This window comes from Aspergillus aculeatus (assembly GCF_001890905.1).
Source record: "Aspergillus aculeatus ATCC 16872 unplaced genomic scaffold ASPACscaffold_4, whole genome shotgun sequence".
NCBI lineage: Eukaryota > Fungi > Ascomycota > Eurotiomycetes > Eurotiales > Aspergillaceae > Aspergillus > Aspergillus aculeatus.
Genome location: NW_017962979.1, coordinates 2,008,555 through 2,030,604, shown reverse-complemented (window position 1 = coordinate 2,030,604; position 22,050 = coordinate 2,008,555). Strand labels below are relative to the sequence as shown.

General features: G+C 52.3%; 9 protein-coding genes across 9 annotated transcripts; 6 read left to right on the top strand and 3 right to left on the bottom strand.

The window, feature by feature from the left end:
- Positions 1-954: 954 nt before the first annotated feature.
- Positions 955-2,616, top strand: ASPACDRAFT_51036 (FMN-dependent alpha-hydroxy acid dehydrogenase; the record flags this gene model as incomplete). The annotated part of the gene is made up of 4 exons (XM_020202425.1): positions 955-1,087; positions 1,156-1,661; positions 1,719-2,388; positions 2,450-2,616. 4 exons carry the CDS (start codon positions 955-957, stop codon positions 2,614-2,616), a joined length of 1,476 nt encoding a protein of 491 aa, XP_020058834.1.
- A 175-nt stretch (positions 2,617-2,791) lies between these two features.
- ASPACDRAFT_1854469 (zinc-dependent alcohol dehydrogenase) lies at positions 2,792-4,871 on the bottom strand (the record flags this gene model as incomplete). Its single annotated transcript, XM_020197390.1, has 9 exons — positions 2,792-3,389; positions 3,470-3,726; positions 3,828-3,878; positions 3,944-4,037; positions 4,109-4,189; positions 4,261-4,282; positions 4,352-4,433; positions 4,509-4,560; positions 4,640-4,871. 9 exons carry the CDS (start codon positions 4,869-4,871, stop codon positions 3,208-3,210), a joined length of 1,053 nt encoding a protein of 350 aa, XP_020058833.1. The 3' UTR covers positions 2,792-3,207.
- A 526-nt stretch (positions 4,872-5,397) lies between these two features.
- On the bottom strand, positions 5,398-6,969 carry ASPACDRAFT_115476 (ADP-ribosylation factor family protein). Its single transcript, XM_020195904.1, has 5 exons — positions 6,574-6,969; positions 6,460-6,498; positions 6,319-6,402; positions 5,899-6,222; positions 5,398-5,838 (listed from the first exon to the last, which is right to left on the bottom strand). Exons 1-5 carry the CDS (start codon positions 6,646-6,648, stop codon positions 5,812-5,814), a joined length of 549 nt encoding a protein of 182 aa, XP_020058832.1. The 5' UTR covers positions 6,649-6,969; the 3' UTR covers positions 5,398-5,811.
- Positions 6,970-7,129: 160 nt separating this feature from the next.
- ASPACDRAFT_76887 (putative chromatin remodeling complex subunit (Arp8)) lies at positions 7,130-9,831 on the top strand. The gene is made up of 4 exons (XM_020204816.1): positions 7,130-7,352; positions 7,411-7,489; positions 7,561-7,969; positions 8,032-9,831. The coding sequence occupies exons 1-4, from the start codon at positions 7,310-7,312 to the stop codon at positions 9,661-9,663; spliced, it is 2,163 nt and encodes a 720-aa protein (XP_020058831.1). The 5' UTR covers positions 7,130-7,309; the 3' UTR covers positions 9,664-9,831.
- A 481-nt stretch (positions 9,832-10,312) lies between these two features.
- Positions 10,313-11,895, top strand: ASPACDRAFT_25388 (uncharacterized protein; the record flags this gene model as incomplete). Its single annotated transcript, XM_020199329.1, has 2 exons — positions 10,313-10,577; positions 10,643-11,895. The coding sequence occupies 2 exons, from the start codon at positions 10,313-10,315 to the stop codon at positions 11,893-11,895; spliced, it is 1,518 nt and encodes a 505-aa protein (XP_020058830.1).
- A 1,498-nt stretch (positions 11,896-13,393) lies between these two features.
- ASPACDRAFT_25185 (dihydroorotate dehydrogenase 2) lies at positions 13,394-15,043 on the top strand (the record flags this gene model as incomplete). Its single annotated transcript, XM_020199309.1, has 2 exons — positions 13,394-13,804; positions 13,904-15,043. 2 exons carry the CDS (start codon positions 13,394-13,396, stop codon positions 15,041-15,043), a joined length of 1,551 nt encoding a protein of 516 aa, XP_020058829.1.
- A 624-nt stretch (positions 15,044-15,667) lies between these two features.
- ASPACDRAFT_51030 (triose-phosphate isomerase) lies at positions 15,668-16,552 on the bottom strand (the record flags this gene model as incomplete). Its single annotated transcript, XM_020202424.1, has 1 exon — positions 15,668-16,552. The coding sequence occupies one exon, from the start codon at positions 16,550-16,552 to the stop codon at positions 15,668-15,670; it is 885 nt and encodes a 294-aa protein (XP_020058828.1).
- Positions 16,553-19,202: 2,650 nt separating this feature from the next.
- Positions 19,203-20,007, top strand: ASPACDRAFT_76884 (RpiB/LacA/LacB family sugar-phosphate isomerase; the record flags this gene model as incomplete). Its single annotated transcript, XM_020204815.1, has 1 exon — positions 19,203-20,007. The coding sequence occupies one exon, from the start codon at positions 19,206-19,208 to the stop codon at positions 19,704-19,706; it is 501 nt and encodes a 166-aa protein (XP_020058827.1). The 3' UTR covers positions 19,707-20,007.
- A 335-nt stretch (positions 20,008-20,342) lies between these two features.
- On the top strand, positions 20,343-22,007 carry ASPACDRAFT_76883 (putative U-box domain protein). The gene is made up of 3 exons (XM_020204814.1): positions 20,343-20,852; positions 20,983-21,520; positions 21,596-22,007. The coding sequence occupies exons 1-3, from the start codon at positions 20,770-20,772 to the stop codon at positions 21,827-21,829; spliced, it is 855 nt and encodes a 284-aa protein (XP_020058826.1). The 5' UTR covers positions 20,343-20,769; the 3' UTR covers positions 21,830-22,007.
- Positions 22,008-22,050: the final 43 nt, after the last annotated feature.

The following is a 22,050-nucleotide window of genomic DNA, read 5'->3' as shown; positions in this document are numbered from 1 at the left end:
GATAAAAATTGTCTAGCCAGTCACGTGGCATATCATACTTTGTCCCTGCCTTGACCGTAATATTTCAACTTCACATGCATTCACTACTATGGCAGCATAATATGAATCACGGTACGCTATCATATGATACTTAATTTCAAAGTAGCCAGGGGAATGCCATGGTCCAATCCTTGTCCAGGGCAAAGGGTCAAGTCTCGTCATAGCTGGGAACTCAAAGCCATCTGTCGACCTACACCCCAATCCAGTATAATTCGACCAAATGACAAGAGCCCTTGGAGAAAAAATTTATTCTTGCTAACCCACCACTCAATTACCCATCATACTTGGTCCCTAGATTCCTCAAATCGTGAGAAACGTCCTGGATGCTGACGTAGTTTTTGGCCTGAGGGCTCCACCAAAGAGCGGAAAGATCTCCGCATGCCGGAGCAAACTCTCCCTCGGCGATGCTCCGTGGTTGTTTGTCGTCCCTGAATCTATATGTACAACTGTACAACAGATGAATAACGTACATTGCGACACAGTGCAGACATCGTCGCTTCTCATGATAATTGTCTCCTCAATGCTTAAGAGGCACGATAAGTCATAATCGTTCTAGATTGACGCTTGATAGTGCAGACGGTAGGAACAGATTGACAAACGTGGCTGATCATTCCTTCTCGGCTTTTGCTATGCGGCTTCCCATGCGGCTAAGGTTACTCCGCATTGATGTTACCCCGAACCATGCAGACTGGTCGATCTGGGGATTTATTACTACTGATGGAGCCCCTTCCCTGGGTGTTCGTCTTCGGTTGCCCTTGAGGAACTTAAGTTGCAAAACTTGAGTTGCAATCAGATTGGAACAGAACACAGTGGCAGATACAACCACCAAGCTCTTCTCCCTGGTAATTGGCGCCCAATTATCCAAAATCTCATCTTGCGTGTTTCTGTCTGGCCTTGCTTGACAGTGGGAAGAAAATGGCAGTCAAGAAGCTCTTGTCTACAGAACAGATCTCTAAGCACAATTCACCCAATGACTGCTGGATTGTTGTGGACAATCAAGTATGGGACATGACAGATTTCTTAGAAGAGCATCCAGGAGGCCCAACAGGTAAGTGATGTCCAGAACTGCTGGAATGCTCTGAGGACATCCCGTAAATGACCGTTCCCACTCTACAGTTATCCTGAAGCACGCGGGTCGTGATGCTACCCAACCATACTCAGAGGTGCATGCCTCGAGTTTAATCAAGGCGAAGCTGTCAGCAGAGAAGCATATGGGCGTCTTAGATGAGGCCACGATTAGCGATGAATGGCTGAAGCCACCACCTACTGCAAGCCCGCAGATGGTTCTCCAAAATGAAAAGCCACCGTTGCACACCTTGATCAACTCCCATGATTTCGAAGTGGTGGCATCTTCAACGGCCAGCAAAAAAACCTGGGCGTTCTATTCCAGCGCCTCGACTGACCTGATAACGCGAAACGCCAACAAATCGTGCTTTGACCGCATCTGGCTTCGGCCACGAGTACTGAGGAATGTGCGGTCTGTCAACACGAGAACCAAGTTCCTTGGACTTGAGACGAGCCTCCCATTATTTGTTAGTCCGGCGGCCATGGCCAAGCTCATTCACCCAGACGGAGAGCTTGCCATTGCGAGAGCCTGCGAGAGCAAGAACGTCTTTCAGGGAGTAAGTCACACCCATCCTTACCATTTCGTGGCTGGTTTCTAACGAGATTGGCTGTAGGTGTCTAACAACTCGTCATATACTCTCGAGGAGATTCAAGAGGCTGCGCCATCAGCGTCCCTTTTCTTCCAACTATACGTTAACCGCGACCGGGAGAAGTCAGCTTCGCTTCTCCATCAATGCTCTGCTAATCCTAATGTCAAGGGAATCTTTGTGACCGTCGACGCTGCATGGCCCGGTAAAAGGGAGGCGGATGAGCGTGTCAAGGCGGACGAGGATCTGACCGTTCCCATGGCACCTTCGAAAGCTAAGAATGACAAGAAGGGCGGCGGTCTCGGCCGTGTCATGGCCGGTTTCATTGATCCCGGTCTGACATGGGAGGACTTAGCATGGGTGCGGCAGCATACTCACCTGCCCGTGTGCTTGAAAGGCGTTATGTCTGCCGATGATGCTATCCTGGCCATGGAGGCCGGCCTTGATGGGATTCTTTTGAGCAATCACGGAGGCCGGAATTTAGATACCAGCCCACCGTCCATCATCACTCTGCTCGAACTTCACAAGCGGTGTCCGGAGGTCTTTGACAAGATGGAAATCTACGTTGACAGTGGTATTCGCCGCGGAACGGATATTCTTAAGGCAATCTGTCTGGGAGCAACCGCCGTGGGCATGGGGCGGAGCATGCTTTTCGCCGCCAATTATGGCCAGGAGGGCGTTGAGCATTTGATCGATAGTAAGACTCGGCTGCTGCGCCGCTAGATATGTGACCCAGATGCTAATCTCATTATCTGCAGTCATGAAGGATGAGCTCGAGACAGCAATGCGCAACGTTGGAATCACTAGCCTGGATGAAGCAGGCCCACATCTCGTCAATACAGCAGACATCGATCACCTCATCCCTAATTCTGCCTCCCACCCGTATGCACATAAGGTTGCAAGAGGTCGAAACTCGAGACTATGAAGCTACATTTAGGTCTGCTATGGTTCGATAATGTCGGGGTACGAGATTCGTCTTCTCGTTTTATCGGTTTGGTAACGGTTTCCTGTGAGGCAATAGGAGCCCCTGTGATGATATCTCTCATGCGTTGACGGTTTCAATCCCTACTAGCTACTATATATCTGATCAAATCTAATTTTTGCCTCAGCTAATGTGTTCCATTCGAGGTTTCTACACCTTTCAGCAAGCCACTCATATGGACCACCGTAAGCCTCTCCAAGAGTTCGAGCTAACATGGCACCTGCTATTTTCGTAGTTTCGAGAGTTGCGCTACTAGAAACCTTGAAGACCACGCGCATCTCGCAATAAATCTAGCTTAGGGGAAGCATGCCGGCGTTCATGAGTAAAAAATCAACATGGTTCGAAGCTATTTACCTTCGAACCAAGTCAATTCGTTCCTGCTTAACCACCCAGGCAACAATAACACCACCACCACCAAATGCTCAAGGCAATTGTTTTAAGCACCAGGCCCCATGACCAAATTGCCTAACAAGCAACAGACTAGAGGTCTCGTGAAACACATCAATTTTACCCAGAAGCGCGCCAGACAATCTCTCATGGAATCCGCACAACAGCTCTTCCATCGATTTCCGAGCGTCCCAGCCGATCCAGGACGTCGTCAATGTCATCCAAGTCATATGTCTCGATATGCGCCTTCACATCTCCCGCTACAGCCAGCTCCATCAATTCATCCATTTCCTTCGCAGTGCCAGCCGAGTTGCCGACGATCGTGAGCCCTAGCCGCAATCTCAAAGATCAGCCGCTGCGTAGCGTTTTTCTCTCCACAGAAACTCCCGGAAACATCTCCCTCCCTTACCTTTAACAATCATGTCAAATGGGGTCGCTGGGAGTCGAAACGGTGCGTTCGGGATACCCACACACACCAGGACTCCCAGCCTCCGAAGCAGGCTCATACTTTGGACGTACGCCTGCTCGCTGTTGGCGGTGCAGATCACGGCGTGCGCGCCTAGGCCTGACGTCAAGGCTTTGACGCGGTGCTCGATGTCGTCGGTCTTGTAGTCGAGGAAACTGGTGGCTCCGAGGGAGTGGCAGAGCTGTCTCTTCTTTTCGCCGCTGGATGAAGGGGGGGTGTTCGTGTCAGCGGGCTTCGTTAGGGTAGTCATGTTCTTTGAGCAACGAAGGGCTTGCGCATGGCATGGGGCAGAAGCAGTTACCTATCGATCGCGATAACTTTGAGCCCCTTTTTGACGGCGATTTGAATACCCCTATTGTGGCAACGGTTCAGCCAACGGTACCTATGCTCCGGGTGTAGCACGGTGATAGAGCTTACATGTGGCCCAACCCGCCGCCTGCGCCGGGGATCACGATCCAGTCTCCCGGTCGAGTCTTCGTCTTCATTATCGAAGAGTACATGGCAATTCCAGCTAATAGTTCATAAGAGGGTCGTCAATGACGCATACCGCAGAAGGACAAAGGCGAGAGAGATAAGACATACCACACAACAGGGGAGCAGCGACGTCTGGCTCCAGGCTCGGAGGAATGATGGTGACATGATTTGCAGGGCTGACAATGTATTCTGACCTCGCATCGCTCCGGTCAGCTAGACCGCGCGCGTTTGGATTGAATTGGAGTTCGCCGGTTACTCACGCTGAAAAGTTCCCGGAATATTCTTGGTCGTTGAGATCAGCTCTAGACACAGCGTCTCCAACCAGACACCATAGTGAGAAACTTAACCTACCGCTCCAGCGTTCTTTTGGTATGGACACGCCGTGTTATTGATAGCGCATATCTCGCACTCCAAGCAGGTGCTGTATAGCCAGCTGTAGACACCGTTCAATCGTCGTTAGATCTCGTCCAGATTGTAGACATACTGAAGGAAGGGCCAATGTGCGAACCGTATCCCTACTCTCTTTCCTAACCAGACTTGCTCGTCAAGCCCACTGCCCACTATGCCAGATGCCAGTTAGCGGACTAACTAGATTAACCAGGAGCACTGATGCCATTAGAAAGGAAGTCAAATACTTACCTTTGACCACCTTCCCCACGCCTTCATGGCCCGCCACGTCGGTTAACATGGGCGTCTCCCCGCGCACACTGTGTACATCCGAGTGACATACCCCGGAGTACTCCAGCTTAACAAGAATCTGTCCCTCCGTCGGTGATGGCACGGGGTGATCGTGTCGGATTCGAAGGCGCGCGGTAGGAGAGGCCCCGGTTGCGGGGATGAGGGCTGCGGTTTGGCTTGATGGGATGCTCATCGTATCGTATCTGTGGCGGTTTATGATGTATGATTTCTCTTCTCAAAGGTATCAGGAGCTAGTGATGGGCTGCAAGGGAGACGTCAATTTGTGAATAATTATAGATGGGTCATTGCGGGGTATCTCGAATATATAGATTAGGGGTTTCGATGGCTAGTGCGGGGAAGAGAGGAGCTTATCGGACAATAGAAGATATGGTATATAACAGAGGCCCTATACGCTATTCACAGATTTTTTGGTCTTGATTCTCAGACTTGGTCGGCTAATCTGATTAAGATTGTATTGTAGGTGGGTTATCTATGCATCGCTGTGATAACCAGCGTCACTGATAGGAGCTAAGATAAGAAGATATCTTGGTAGATTCCAACTGTGTGGAGGTGTGCCGAGGAGGGATCCGTATGAAAAATAATATGGACTGCTCTAAGAAGTTGGGCTGTGCCTATAAGTTCAAGGGCACTGGGCCTAAGCCTTGAAGAGGTATAAATAGGGATAGTGATCTGGCTCGTTTTCTCAAAGACTTGGATATGCAGTTTCGACGAAGAGACACTTTAAACAATGGAACCGCAAAACATATTAATGAAGTCAGTATATAGTAACTGTGCAGCAAGTAGACAGACGAAAATTGACTGGTCCTAAGTTCAACTGCTCTAGCTCAAACATCTCACTCAGTAACACTATGTCCTTACAGCCAAGACAACGAGGATCATGGTAGAATGAATTAAGGTATTATGCAACGTATAACACATTTCGGAATCAAAGAGGTATAATGTATAAACGACAGCCGTGCCTCGAAAGAGAACAATGTTAAAAAAGGCGCACAGGCGACGCAAGAAGCCCCTAAACAAAGCTGGCGCGTCCACGTTTCTTTGTGGTTTTCCATCCGAGTTCGAAGGTGTATCAAAAGCAAATCTATGACATGACTGGTATCGCAGCATCGGGGTTATGCGTTCTCCGACTGAAGTGTTTGCTAGGAGGCGAGGACGGTTAGTAAGTCCGAACAAAGATAAATACCAGCAACATCACTTACAACCAGCCAGTCCATGCCCTCATTCAGACCTTTGCCATCAATAGCAGAGCATGCGACAATGCTCCAATTTCTGTCCCGCAGTTCGCCCAACTTCAGAGCCTCAGAGATCTCGCCGGCGCCCTTGGCACCCGGCTGGTCCTGCTTGTTGGCAAACACCAACAGGGCCGCATCACGAAGCTCCTCCTCGTTGAGCATCGCCGCCAGCTCATCCGCAGCCGTGCCGAGTCGTTCAATATCTGTTGAGTCGATGACGAATATGACCGCAGCGGTGTTGGCATAGTAGCATCGCCAGTATGGACGGATGGATGTTTGACCTCCGAGGTCCTGTAAGAGGCAAGGAAGTCAGCCGAGAGGAACTCTCATCGCACTAATCTTTTGGGAACAAGGAAGGTCGCAGTCGCCAAAAGTTGTTGTACTCACCCAAACATTGAAGTTCAAATTTCCATACGTCACCGATTCAACGTTAAATCCAATCGTGGGTATCGTCGTGACCACTTCACCAATCTAGAAGACTCCCGTAAGATTCCGCGACATGTATCTCAAGATTATTCCAGGGCGCACCTTCAGTCGGTAAAGAAGAGTTGTTTTTCCAGCATTGTCCTAAGTAAGCGAGACCATTAGCCGCGGGGAGGTGGTAATAGCTACAAACGGTAGCGTGACGTCGAAAGAACATACGAGTCCAAGGATCAAGATGCGGATTTCTTTCTTTGCCCAAACGAAGGACCAGAGACGTGAAAGCGAACCTCCCATCGCGGCGATACAAATAAGCTGATCGTGGGTTCGGAGGCGGGGGGAAGTGGAAGGCGTGAGACGGAGGCTGTCTTGTCTGTCTATTGTCTTTGCGGCGGGATGGATCAGGGCGTTGGAGCGGTGGCGGAGATGCGGGCGAACACAAACACAACGATCAAGTCGTCCAAACAACTGCACCGACCAAGAAGTAAGTATGGTGTGCAAGGTCAAATTGGGAAGAAGTAGACGAATATGTCTTTGAAGAAATAACAGATATGGCCAAAACCTACCGCAACAGCTCAACGAGCGAGGACCAAGAGCTGACTAAATGGTGGTGACCGTGACTTGCTTGCGGTCTCCTGCCGATCGGGCTGGCCCGAGCTCACTCAATGGAGTGTGTGTACTGTACTGTGCAGGTAGGTTAGTATCGTTCTCCGGATTCCCTTACCAGTTTATCGCTGGGTCGGTCGTTCATCGCTCAATTCCCTCACAACCTCCCTTCCCTGCCTTCCCTGCCAACTCTTTAATTGTCGCAACTTGATCTCCCTCCAATAGAGTGAGAAGTTGAAAACATACGAATGTGTTTCTTATAACCACGATAATTTCAATTCCACCATCTCAAAACGAATTTCCCGTCATCTAACCTACATCGCATCGCCGATTGCACAATCAGCCTTTCAATATGGTTGGGAAGAAATCGGGCAAGGCTCTCCTTCGGGATGAGGGTATGGTCGCTCCAGTGCTATCCGACTCGCCTGCCATCGTCTGATTGATTGAGAACAGGTCTCGAGAGAACCGACAACAATATGGAGCTGTCAAGCTGGCCGCAAATACCTCCAATCAACCAGAAAAACTACTATACGTACGCTATCGCCTTCACCGCTATAAGTTCGGATTGCCTTTCTTTACCTGACTGCCTATTACCATCTACAGTGATTATCTCAAGCGCGATGATCAGTACCTTGCATTTCGACTGCAGAACGAGGAGGCGCGGAATCGAATGGCGAAGACAGCTAAAGACCGGGACCGTGCGCTGGCTATGGCCAAGGCGAATGACCTAGGACTACCAGAAGCAGAGGCAGAAGGAGATGGTGATACCAATATGGAGGACGCCGAGGAGACGACTGCCGAGACGGCGGGCTCCAAGGTGATCGTGGTCCACGTCGGAAGCCAGAACCTACGTATCGGACTGGCTAGCGACGCTTTGCCAAAGACCATACCCATGGTGATTGCGCGAAAATCGCCATCCAACGAAGCCGAAGATCACGAAGAGCCATGTCCAAAGCGGCTAAAGATGGACGATGGATCGGACTTGGAACCCGAAAAGATGTTCGGTCCTGAGGTTTGTCTCCAGCTTTCTTTTCACGGCAGATTACTTTGCTGATCATCGCGCTCTGGTAATAGTTCGCTTCCCAGTACACGACAATGTCGGCAGAACTGAAAGCCCATATGCGACAAAACAAGCGTCGGACATTACCAAACTCAAAAGAGATGGTCATCAACTACAATCGGAGGACAGTACCGGAAACCATTTCAGAGCACAATGATCCTATGCGGGTTGAATGGACCGAGCTCTCAGATCCTGCACCTGAGTACATTGTGGGACAAGCAGCTCTAAGGATACCCGATGCATCCAAGCCCCGGTATAAACTCTACTGGCCAATAAAGCATGGCTGGTGCAACGAGACAGACTACGACAACAAGAGACTCTTGTTTTTGGATATTTCGCTCATCCTCGAGGATGCTATCAAATCGCAACTAGGACTCACGAGCAAGAAGGACTGGCCTCAGTACTCATGTGTCTTTGTCATCCCAGACTTATACGAGAAGTCATACGTCACCCAAGTTCTGGAACTACTCATGCGAGAATTCGCCTTTGCTCGCAGCTGCTTCATTCAAGAGAGCTTGGCCGCCACGTTTGGTGCAGGGTTCACATCTGCCTGTGTGGTTGACATTGGTGCTCAAAAAACATCAATCTGCTGCGTGGAAGAGGGCATGTGCATCGAAAACTCGCGAGTGAACCTGAAGTACGGTGGTCTCGATGTGACCGAGACATTTGTCAAGATGATGCTTTACGACCACTTCCCCTATGCCGAGATCAACCTCTGGCACAGATATGACTTCTTGTTGGCCGAAGAGCTGAAGAAGAATGTCTGTACGATGAACGAGGCAAGCGTATCCGTGCAGGTCTACGATTTCCACCTTCGAGTCGCCGGCCAAGACACCCGGAAATACACATTCAAAGCCTACGATGAGATTCATCTGGCACCCATGGGCTACTTCCAGCCATCCATATTCAACCACGAGGAGAAGCTCAAGGGCAGGAGAAAACTCATTGCTCGCTCAGTTGATATTTACGATGGACAGCCCAACGACCCTACATCGGCGGCTCAGTCCGAGATTCTAACTGCTCTTGCCCCTCCTATCAACCATGGCCAGGTAAATGGCGATGCTCAATCGAATACGTTGGAGGTGCAGGCTACACCGAGTCGATCCCAACAGATCAATGCTCTCAGCCGTGTACAGGAGCTAGACGCCACACCCCGATCGTCTGTTGCCGGATCGCCGGCACCGGAGACGCTGGGTACACCACTTCCCGGCGGGGCTACGCCTGTGCCTGCTGGCCAGGGCCAGAGCGCATTGCCTAACCGTCCGCCTACTGTTGAGGAACGCGATGACATCCTACCAAACTTCCCGCTGGACAGTGCAATTTTAACGTCTATTGCGCATGCGGCTCGTTCCGACGAACGTAAGATGCGAGATTTTCTTGGCGGTATTATGGTCGTGGGAGGCGGAAGCTTGATCAATGGCTTTCACTCATATCTGGAAGAGCGTCTCCAGAACCTTCGACCAGGATTTGCCAAGGAGATCATGATCGGCACTCCTCCCCGGGATCTCGACCCGCAGGTCGTTGTCTGGAAAGGCGCAAGCGTCTTCGGTAAATTGAGTGGAACCAATGATAGCTGGATAGGGCAGCTGGAATATGATCGCCTGGGACATAGGTTGATGGCGTACAAGTGCATGTGGTCTTACTGATTTTCGCATGATGCCTTGGTGGCCTTTTGGCATTTTGCTTCAATAATGGTCGGTGTTGGTGGGTATCGGATTACCTATGATACAGGTTATAGTCGCTCTATTATATCCTTGGTTGATATGTTTTATTTCGAGTTGTTCAATGTTCAGAAAGAGTTTCTCCGTCTGATTATCACGCTAGTTTCACTCTTCAATCTCCCGCGATCGAACTTGTGTAGTAGACTGATATACATTGATCATTCGCTTGCGGAGAAACCACTTTCCGAGACTTTTGCGTTTCACGAGTAGTAGGCGGTCACAGAGTGCAGAATGTCTCCGACTCAGACAGGTGAGTTTGTCCTGAATCCTCTAGTCTTAGCCTGTAGTGCACGCATGTCCTCAAAACTTCCTTTATTATACCTTAGATGCATACTCGTTCGCATCTGGCTTCAGCTATAAGGACGTGACCGGAACCCCAAAATCGGTTCTCAAGCTTGAAAATTCTTGGAGGGCTTAAAACCCCGGCCACCTAGGTAAGTCAAACATGCGACGACCAATGGTGAGAGCGCCTGTGAACTGACACGCCCGACTTAAGAGCTCAAGTATCTCTATCCAAGCTTAGCAACAACCTATACCAGTCGGTAGTAGATATTCTCAAAGCTCACAAGACACAATGTCGAAATCAAAGGACAGCAGCTCCTCGGGGGGCTTTCACCAAGAGTACATCGCATCTCTACGCTATCGCAATGACCTACCTCCGCCGGACATGCCTCCGAAGTTCATGGAGATACCTCATGAGGGCCTCCAACGATTTTTGACACCAGGTTTCACGGCCAATCTGGCTCGTCGCGAGGAACCTAACATCGATGTTGACGCCGAGGGTGGTATGCCCCTCGACTTGGTCGGTATTCCCGGCCTGCATCTGGGCGATGAGAGTGGTGCGTTTGTCAATCCTGTGCGCATAAGGTCTTTGGCGCAATTGCTGACAGCAATTAACGTGTAGCTATCATGGCTCCCGAGAACCCCGAACCCCTTGACCCCGCCGATCTCGCACTTCTCATGACACCGGAACAGCTGAAGAACCCTGCCCCGAAAAACACCAACGTCAGTTTCCTCCGTCGCACACAATACATTTCTGCGGGGCTTCGTGCGCCGGATAGCCCCAAGGTCACGACAGTCAGAACAAAGTCGCGTTCCCTCGACAAAGGCCGGTCACAGGATGACCCTATCTATATCAAGAAGTACCTCCAGAAAGGGTTCGACATCGCGTACCCCAATAGCAAGCATGTTGGCGAAGATACGGCGAGCAGCATTAAGGGGCACACTGCGACGAAGCTCGAACTTGATGCATGGGCTCATCCAGTGCATCCTGACAATCCTAAATTGAAGCCGGTCGGGTTCTTCCCTCTCCTTCCTGATCTACAAGGATTCCCTGATCCAGGAGGCTTCGTTCAATTCAAGTTCGATAAAACACCCATCCAGGAGATATCAAATAAGAGAGACAAGCGCATGGATGTGGCAATTCTACATCCGTCTGCACCAGAGGAGCGCATATGCGAGGAGCACGCGACCAAGGCCGCCCTGCACAAGTCAAATCCTGATTTGTATCCTGACCCCGGTCCCATTCCCTGGGACTACGATCTGTTCTTACCCGAGAAGAAAGAGATGGCCAAGAGCGTTTCTGCAAGTCTGCAGTTGACCAACCCGGACCGTAATAGTGAAGAGCTGTACACTCATGACGGGCCTGACGGTACCAAGTTTCACCGTTACGATCGTGCTCGTACATATGCTACCAGCGCTCAAACCCTCGGTGATAGCCAGAAGCAGCGAGACATAGCCGTCACGCTTTTTGATCCTTCTGAGGTGCGAGGAGGCCAGCGCGACAGCTTGTCTGCGAGACAGGTGGCCGCCTACTACTATCCCATTCTTGGAAAGACTCGTTTGAAGCCCGAGAGAGCCCGTACCATTGCGCAGGCGGGTCTCGCCCCTACGCGGCCCAAGACGAAAGAAGACCAAGTTGATCAGATGCAAGTTGTCATCCGCGATCCAGATGAGGCGGAGGCATACAAGCGGGCTCAACACAGACTTGCCATTGACCCGAAATATTCGAAAAGTATGCCTCCCGCCCCGGAAGAATCCGAGCCGGAAGCCACCAAGGATGAGGACGAGTTCGATGCATCTGCTCACCGCGACGCAAGCGTTGAGCGGGAGCCAACTCCTCACGATGCAGATGACGACGATATGAGCGACGAGTGAACCAGCCACCGCATCGCTCTTCTCTACCGCCATCTACCGCCATTCCTATTCACGTGGGGCAGTGGTATCCATGCCTATCATGCCCTGCTCCTTGTCCTACTGGGTGTGCATTGCATTTGTTAACATACTCTCTCATTCGTTTAATACAAGTCTTTTCTTCAGCTTCTTCACCAAACATTGCTGTCGTCCGCCACTTCAGATGTTCCCAACATGTACCAAGCAGACGCATGCACTCTGGACGGCTGAGACAGCCACGAAGTCATGGCAGCAAAAGCGCAGGCGTTCCAAGGCGGTATGCGTGATCTTGGAGTTCTGAAACATAGCGAAAGTTCACTTCAGCTCGATTGGGTTCCTTATCTTGTGCTCAAATCTGCACTCACCTGCATTCCTCAACGCTAGACATTTAGTATCTATTTGTGTTTCCAAGTTGGACGATGCTGGCGGATTGGACAAGCGCACCTTGTATTATACCGTAAATATCTATTTCTAGTCAATTGAACATGGAAATCTGACGTGCTGATCGCTAATCTATTGTCGATTACTATCAATCCTCGTAATAATACTACACACCGCCTGCTCGCCTGTCCCTCCGCATCCAGGCCCGCATAATTCTGCCGCTTGAATTCACCCCACCGCCTCGAAAACCGTCCGTTGTCGGCTTGACTTCGGCTGTCGCAAAGCCGGCTGTATCCCCTCCCTCCCGAGTCGGGGCTCTTTTCTTTACTACTCAAGCCTACGATTGCTGCTCAATCTCGGCTCGCTTCACTTTCCCATCAATACTGCGCAAGAGCTGCTCTCAATTGCACGCAACTCAAGCATTAGGCGGGTGTGGTAAGTCGATTTTTGTTGTTCTTCCCTTCCTCATGCAGCCATTTTCAACCCGCGCGGTTCCACTCCGTTTTCGCGGGGAATGGCAGAAAGAACCGGAAGCTTCAGTGAAGGCCATATGCAGTGGCCTGGGCTCTATGCGACTCTTGAAATACCAGACGCTCGTATACACTGCGGTGGAGGCACTCCGTCACAATTGCAAAAGTTGAATCACTTGGTTTATCACATTCCCATACTTGTTATACCTGTCTTATTATCGCTGGAAGTTTCTCCATATACCATACACATCTCAAAGTCGTCGACTTCTTGGACCTCCTATCCCTCCTTTACCTGCAATTCCCTTTCAATGCCTCCTCTGTATAGCATAGAAAGCTCTTACTTACCATGAGCACGTCACTTGAAACCATTTAACTAACACCCTACCCACTACCATCCAGATAGGTCATCAACCTTTCTCAACCTCCTTGAAACCGAGTTCTTCCCGGCGAAGAACGCAACACTTGACAAGAATTAGAACAATCACTGTTCACTGACGCCGCTCCCCCGGAAACAACTCACAATGGCCGCCAACGCAGTCTGGAGGGCCTCGCGAGCCCGCGCACTTCCACGCTCTCTGCGCCTCCAGTGCACCGCGTCCCCCGTTCCCTCCTCGATGCTTTATCGCCGCTCAATGCCATTCCCCGCGCAACTCTTGGGTCAGGTGCGATTTGCCTCGTCGGGCGAGAAGGCCACGGAGGCTGCGGCCGAGGCCGCCGAAGCGACGGTGAAGGAGAACGCGGCCAAGGCTGCGGAGACTGCGGAGACGGTGGCGAAGGAGGCACCCAAGAAGGCCGGTCGTGGGCTCAAGAGGACGGTCATCGGAACGACGCTGGCGTTGGGTGCGCTCGTCGGGTACGTGTATGCCACGGATACTAGGGCCAGTGTGCATCGGTACGGTGTGGTTCCGTTGGTTAGGGCGTTGTTCCCCGATGCGGAGGATGCGCATCACTTCGGCGTGGATATCTTGAAGACGCTCTACAAGTACGGTCTTAATCCCAGAGAACGGGGCGATCCGGACGGAGATGGGTCATTGGTGACGGAGGTAAGGCCTGGCTTCTCTTTTACCTAGGTGTGGGGGGGGGGGGGGTGAGGAAGAGGGTCTATCCATGACATCTTGCTGATTTTGTTCCGCCGTCGTTAGGTCTTCGGATACACTCTTTCCAACCCTATTGGTATCTCTGGTGGACTGGACAAGCACGCTGACATCCCGGATCCGCTGTTCGAAATCGGGCCTGCCATTGTCGAGGTCGGTGGAACGACCCCTCTGCCGCAGGATGGGAATCCCCGTCCTCGCGTATTCCGTGTCGTCTCCCAGAACGCCATGATCAACCGCTACGGCCTCAACTCCAAGGGTGCCGACCACATGGCTGCCGTGCTTGAGCAGCGTGTCAAGGATTTCGCCTACGCTAATGGATTCGGGGAGCATGAACTGGCTGAGAAGCGCGTGCTCAACGGCGAGGCCGGCGTGCCTCCAGGTAGTCTGCGGCCCGGCAAGCTTCTTGCTGTGCAGGTGGCTAAGAACAAGGTCACCCCTGACAACGACATCGAGGCCATCAAGCGTGACTACGTGTATTGCGTGGACCGCGTGGCTAAGTACGCTGATATCCTGGTTGTGAACGTCTCTAGTCCCAACACCCCCGGTCTGCGTGACCTCCAGGCGACTGCTCCCCTGACGGCCATCCTGAAGGCCGTTGTCGGAGCTGCCAAGAGCATTGATCGCACCACCAAGCCCTATGTCATGGTGAAGGTTAGCCCCGACGAGGATGCAGACGAGCAGGTCTCTGGCATCTGCCAGGCTGTGTGGAGTTCCGGTGTGGACGGTGTGATCGTCGGTAACACCACCAACCGTCGTCCTGATGCTCTCCCCAAGGGAGTCACCCTACCGGCTGCGGAGCAGGAGACCTTGAAGGAAACGGGAGGTTATTCCGGACCCCAGCTGTTCGACCGTACCGTCTCGCTTGTCGCTCGTTACCGGGCGATGCTCGATGCCACTCCCAACACTCCGGAGCTGACGGGAGCCGCCGCGGAGGCCACCACGACCGTGGCCCAGGTCGAGCCGGACACAGAGAACACTCCCTCGGTGGAGCCTCCGAAATCCTCGGACAGCCTGGCCCGGAAGGTCATTTTCGCTTCCGGCGGTGTCACCAACGGCCAGCAGGCGCAAGCAGTTCTGGACGCTGGAGCCTCGGTTGCAATGATGTACACGGCTATCACTTACGGGGGCATGGGAACGGTCACGCGCGTGAAGCAGGAGATGCGCGAGGGCAAGAAGCAGCAATAGATTTGTTGAGAAGTGTTTAGAAAGAGGGGCCGGAGTGTTTTTGGGGGGGGTTGGGGGTGGTTACTCGTCCATAGAAGGAGATTCCGGGTCCGGTCCCGCTGTCGCTGTAAATAGATTAAAAGTAAGTTAACTGTTAGACCATCAATAGTCCCACCGAGCCTCCTAGCCGGGGGAGGAGATGAGGCATGAAGCATGAAGCATGAAGCATGAAAGACCGAGCCACTAATGATGCACCATTTCCGTAATAAGCAGTTGGGGAAAGGTCAGGTGCCCCCACGTGTTTTTTTTCTTTCCCCGCACGGGACCAACTCCGCGCAAGTTCGACGGGAGTCCAGATCCCCGGAAGCACCAAGAACAACCATCCCGAGCACGAGAAGAGAAGTTGGAGATTTGGCAAAGCATTGTCGCCCCTCCTACCCCCGGCGGAAAGGCAGCATGCCATTGTTTCGGCATTGCCTTTTAGAGAATAGCCAGCTTCGAAAAGAATAATTTTGGCGGTTTCAACTCGTATCATGTCAGGTCAGGTATTGGATCCTGCCTCGTACTGCCATTGCTCAATGGAATAGTCGCGTACCGACTTGAAAACCGTTCAATACACAGGAACAAAAATTTCCCGACTCTCACTCACGCCGTCAAGCCTATCGTCTCCTCGACCTCGCGAACCACCTTGCGAACCCCATCAATCTCGTGGGCGAACCTCCCCAGGAACATGCCATCGACGGCCTTGCCCAGCCCGCCCGCGCCCCACAGCCCGGGGCCGGCACTTCCCCCATAGAGAATGCGGACCTCCCCCGCGCGGCTGCCGGCGGTACCACCACTCCCCATGCCCACAGCCTTAATCCCCTCCACCACCGCAGCAATATGCTCCACGCCCGCGGGCGCCGGCTTCCCAATCGCCCAGACCGGCTCGTAGGCAAAGATGACCGGCGCGTCCGCGGGGATGGCGTCCAGCACCGCGCGCACCTGGCCCGCACACTCTTGCACCGCGCGCCCGACAGCCTGCGAGGCGACGGGGCCCGGGGCGGTGACCTCGCCGATGCACACCAAGGGGACCATGCCGTTGGCGCACACGGCCGCCGCCTTGCGGCCGGTCTGCTTGTCGGTCTCGCCGAAGAGATCGCGGCGCTCCGCATGGCCGAGTTCCACGATCGAGACGCCCAGCGCCCGCAGAGCGGACGGCGAGACCTCGCCGGTGTAGGGGCCTTGAGTCTCCCAGAAGCAGTCTTGGGCGCCGAGGAGGAATGTCCGGTCTTGTTGTTGTTGCTGTTGTTGTTGGGGTGGCGATGTCGCTGCTTCCCATTGCTTGATGATCTCGGCGCAGGGGTAGATGGTGAGGAAGTCGGGGATGAGGGCTAGGAGGAGCTTGGAGTTGTGGTGTGAGGGTCGGACGATTTTATTCTGCGGGTCGAGGAGGGCGCGGCAGTATTCTTGGGTGCGGGCGGGGGTGAAGTACATCTTTAGGGAGATGATGAGGAGGGTTGGGGGGAGGGTAGGGTATGTTAATGTCATGGTGGCTGGTTATGGTGATTGACGGTAGTGGTGGTGGTGGTGATGATGATGGTGGTGGTGATGGGAACAAATAGTTGTGGTGGTGGTGGATGTTCAGTCGAGGTTCAAGCTGTTGGCTCGGGGATAGTTTGGCGAGTCATGGATCCTTCAAAACCACTTGGAGGAATCTGAGGAAGCGGTCTACTAGTCCCAAATCGGGAGCTTTGCTGTCACCCTTGAATCAAACAGGAATGTCAGTACAGTCTGGACTCTGGAGTGGTATCGGTTATCGGAGCGATAGGATCGGATGACGGGGTGGGGTAAGATGCTGCTGGGAAAGGAGGGGCACGGCCGTAGTGCCCTTTAGTTCATAGACTACTCCGTACCAGGCCCGGTGCATGCGCTACTTCGTGTTGCATCTCTAGTTTCAGAGAAGCAATCAAAATTGAGATTTATGAGTATGTGCAGGTTTCTGGCATGCTTGCTGAGACTGGAAGAGAAGGGCAGAGCCAACTTCAGCTGAAGGAGAGGAAAAGAACGCAGCTGACATCGCATACCTGGCTAGTGCTTGGAACACGAGATGATGTCAACGCACAGTACCGGGACATCTCACGGAGGGGTGGAAACTCTACTCTACCATATGGAACCACTCTATTCTTCTATAATCTCGTGCTGAAAATGAAGATGGATGCAGTATTGTGGCACGGCAGGAGGAGGGGTTGATCGACCCCGGTCTTGCCCCCTCTAAGATGGTGGCTTGCAGCATGGCTTGCTTGGGAAAGATGAAAGACCTAAAGGTACGGATGACTCTTTTGAGTACGGTAAGATACGGAGAGTCGCAAGATCCGGAATCGCAGGCAACATATTCATAATTCAGAGGCACTCGACTACAGTGCATAATACTAATTGATGGGCTGCATTAAACAACAATCAATATATAAGATGACTACGTAGTAAAAGTAGTCTAGGCACGTTGGCAGCTCAGTCGATCCGCCGTGGGGCGGGAGTGGAGAATCGAGCGTGCAATCCACTCCAAAACCCACTCCGATGTGCGCCGCGCCTGGATCTATGAATGAGTTAGAGGTATCTACTCCATACGGTAGTCCCTATGTACAGTACTCGTACCGTACCGGACAGAGTCGACATTTTCGGCTTGGACGACACATCACTGCATCGGCGCAAACATATCATATGCAATCTGCAACATTTCTCTAGAGTGTGGTGGTGTTCCGCCCACCCCATTGGGTCGTCATTGTCTGGAAGCTCCTCAAGTTTTGGTCGGCTTCATTAATGGACCTGAACGGCAGCCCATCGACGTAACTAAATCATGTCTCCTGCTGGTTCCGACTTTACCCTGGCCTGTCTTCGCAAGGATAGGAGATTGTGCCTGCTGATAGGGCGAGTAAAAGCCTCGCGTACAGTACCTCTGCAGATTTTCGGTCTGCAGTTTATACTCTTCTAGGTTAACAATTCTCAATCTAACCACGGCAGCCACTGCGGCGTAACCAGGCACCGGGTTTGAGCCTCCCATGTCATAAAGGTTACTCAGATACTCCTAACAGAGCCGGAGATGTTGGAAGAGAGTCGATCAATCGTCAGCACGGCGAGGAGCTGGTTTGCGCATCAATGAATGATAGACTTGATACGTCGACCTGCATACCTTAGCTAGTACCAACCATCTGCAAAGAGAAAAAAAAAGGGGTTCTTTGGTTCTTCTGCAAGCCACCCAGCATGAGGCAGAGACAGGTGCCAAACAACGACTCAGGAATGCATGGTGGGTGTAGTCGTGTACTTCAGAGGCGGTGTCGAGGAGTAAGTCAAATCGGTACAGACGCTATCCGAGGATGGTTAGCTTGCTCTGCACTGGAAAGGATCAGTAACAACGTTATACATTTCAAGGCAAGAGGAGCATTGCGGTCCAAACATCAAACACATTGATTTCAAAATTTGGTGCCTGGCTGGGAGTCGCGTCCAGAGCCGAGGATAATTGTTGATAAACTAGCCTGGCGGGCGACTGAAGGATGAACGGATCCATTGTGGATCATTGGTTCCATGCAACGCCGGGTTTCCGAATTTGGACGACTATCTTGGTATGTAACACTGGATGAGTAGGTAATAATTAAGGTACATTAATCGGAACAGATATTGGGAGTCTCCCTTTCCCCGGCGGATAAGCTCATGACGCCATGGTGGACCTGCCAGAACCAAACATTCAATCAACCTGCATTCCATCGGAACAGGCTTCTTTGGAACGATCGCTGGTGTGGAGACAAGCGACCTCTGGAGGTGCGCGCGTCAGATATTGTTCGTACTGCACGTACTGCAGTCTTACTGCAGTGTGCTGAATGCACCGGATGCTGTCGAAGGCGCTGATTGGAGCAGTGAGCAGTGTCCTCTCCCCTCATTAAACACCAAAGTTTGGGTCTCAAGAGGCACGCACCCAGGCTCAGCCGGCATTCTGTTCGGGTCCAAAAGAAAGAGAGCTCGAGGAAGGATTCGGTGGAGGAGGATATAAAGGCTGATTCGATCCCAGTCCCAGACTACATTTTTTTCATCATTGTTCCATCATCCACTCTTGTCCTTTATCAGACATATAGTCCACCCTTCCTGTCCGTCTCATTCGCGAGGGTCCATTATACATCACATTTCACCTGTTAATCGCTTAATACCCATCATGTCTACCGATCTCAAGCCCCTCCGCATCGTCATGGCCTGCGATGAGGCTGGTCAGCCCTATAAGGAAACCCTCAAGGCCGCCTTGTCGAAAAGCCCGCTGGTCGACTCTATCCTCGACGTAGGCGTCAACTCCACTACAGACAAGACAGCGTACCCTCATCCCGCTGTCGCTGGCGCCAAACTCATCAAGGAGGGCAAGGCAGACCGCGGGCTGTTTATCTGCGGCACTGGTCTCGGGGTCGCTATCTCTGCCAACAAAGTACCCGGGATTCGTGCTGTGACGGCGCACGACTCTTTCTCCGTCGAGCGCTCAATCCTTAGCAACGATGCTCAGGTGCTCTGCTTCGGCCAGCGCGTCATTGGTATTGAGCTTGCCAAGAAGCTCGCCAACGAGTGGTTGACCTACCGCTTCGACCCCAAGAGCGCCTCCGCCGAGAAGGTCCAAGCTATCTCCGACTACGAAGCCCAACTCTTCAGTCAAGCTGCTGCCGCTCAGTAGACGGCCTGAAGCAAGAACAAGCCCTGTGTGAATTGTGACACATTATCCGTCAATCACTCGAAATCCCCTCTGCTCATCAGAGGATGCGAAGATCGTTAGCCTGTCTTCGATAATAATTTTCGAGCGAAGCGACCTGGTTGCGGACTGGATCCGAACCTAGTCACTCTTGAACACCTAAATAAATACCTACCTCAAAGCGAAATTGACGATAACCGCCTGATGAATGGGATTATATTGGCAGGCCAATTGCTCATATCCCCTCTAGCTCTGACTTAGCAAAATTGTGGTTCAATGAAATACCAACTGAGACTTCAATATGACCGTAGCAGCCCGTAGTTACCATATTTGAACTTCCATCCCATCATAATTCCCGCAACGTTTTTACTTGCTCTCTCCAATCTCCGTATATTGCGACTAGTTACCCCATACTTTCGTTCTGCGGCTAATGTGCTGACTCAGCTATCATTCTGCGGGGGTCGATCAGCTTCGATTTACAAAAGGACAGGAGCAAGTCACAGATACATCAAGGGTCGTGTCTACCTGAGCAACAATGGCGCACAAACCTCCTGACTGTCTCGGGCTTCCCTTTCCTATGAGGATAGCGCCAGTCCGCGCCTCCCCGATCCAAACGAGCGCCGAAGTGCTTTGCTTTCTTACCGTGAGACATACTGACTGAGCCTACTCCGGTCGCGTGTCTTGCCATCCAAGCACACCCCCCTTTTTGGCCTCCTTTCCAACACAATCGCGCTGCATACATGAGGTGAAAGCATTTCCCGAACTTCTACCGCCATTCTACTGTATCGCAGGACCGCATTAGCTCCGCACCGAGCAGTGGATCATTACTGGACTGGGCCCCACCAGAAACCGATCGCTCCGCTCAATTACTCATTCACGGGCACCAACACAAAAAAAAGGGACGAAAAACTCTCACAGACAGGTTGTTGAGGCCTCGCATCAAGCACCTTTCTGCTGACGAACCCCGACGCTCTCGGATATCTCCTTCTGTTTTCGCACCCAGAATCCTCAGACCCCTGTGTACGGCGGGCACGGTAGCACCACAACAATGGCCTTCGAACTCAAAGATAAGGGCAATCAGCTCTACAAGGCGGGCGACTATGCCGGTGCGGAGGAGATGTTTTCTCAAGCGTGAGTCCAGCCTCAATACACGGGGAAGAAATCTATGAGTCCTGCCCCTTCTTGCTTGCGAGAGTCTTCCTCGCTTGTCATGCTGCAAAGACATCTTGCCAACTAAGTTGCCCCGGGGCTCCCACTGCAGTATCCAAAAGAACCCGAAAGAGCCTACGTTCTTCTCCAACCGGTCGATCACCCGCATGAAGCTCGAGAACTGGGCCGGCGTCGAGCAGGACGCGCGCGCCGCGATCGACTTGTACGGCGCGAAGAACCCCGCCAGCCTGAAGAGTCGCTACTATCTGGCGCAGGCCCTGTTGGAGCTGCAACGGCCGCAGGAGGCGCACGAGGTCGCGACGGAGGCATACCAGGCGAGCCTGGCGGCCAAGAATGTGCAGTCGGAGAATCTGTCCAAGACGGTCCTGCGCGCGAAGCAGCAGCTGTGGGCAGCGAAGGAGGCGGCCCGCGTGCGGGAGATGAACGGCACTCTGGCGAGTGTGGAACGGTTGATCGAGGCGGACCTGCAGCGAGCACTGGAGGACCTCCGGGGACAGTTGGACCGCGGGGAGATCGGCCAGATCGGTTTCTCGGAGGACCAGAAGGCGCTCCGGGAGGATACGGAGAAGACGCTACAGGTGTTGCGGGAGACGTTTGCCATTGCGTCGAAGGGAGAGGTTCAGGAACGGGTGAGTTTCCTAACATAGTGGAGGCATTTTGGGGTCTAGAAAGCTGACTTTGTGTGACTACCACTACTACAACAGGTTGTACCCGATTACCTCATCGACCCGATCACATTCGAGATCATGCACGATCCGGTGATTACCCCGTCCGGGACCAGCTTCGAGCGTGTTGCGATCACCAAGTACGTGGAACAGTCCAAGGTCGACCCGATCACGCGCGTACCCATGACAGCGGATGACCTCCGGCCCAACTATGCGTTAAAGGGGGTGTGTGAGGAGTTTTTGGAGAAGAACGGCTGGGCGGTTGACTGGTAGATCTTGAACTGTACTTCGAAATTTTGAGTCTTTTTTGAGCGCAGTTGGTCAAGTTACAAATTGGTTGGGCGTTGGTGGATGGATCAGATGCTAGAGTTGTCATTCTGTTTTTCCCTTTCTGTGTTCATATTCCGGTGTTAATTTATCATCCCTAGATGCACATAGGCATAAAGCTGTCATGAATAGAACATCTACAGTCAACCTTAACCTTCTTGACAGCT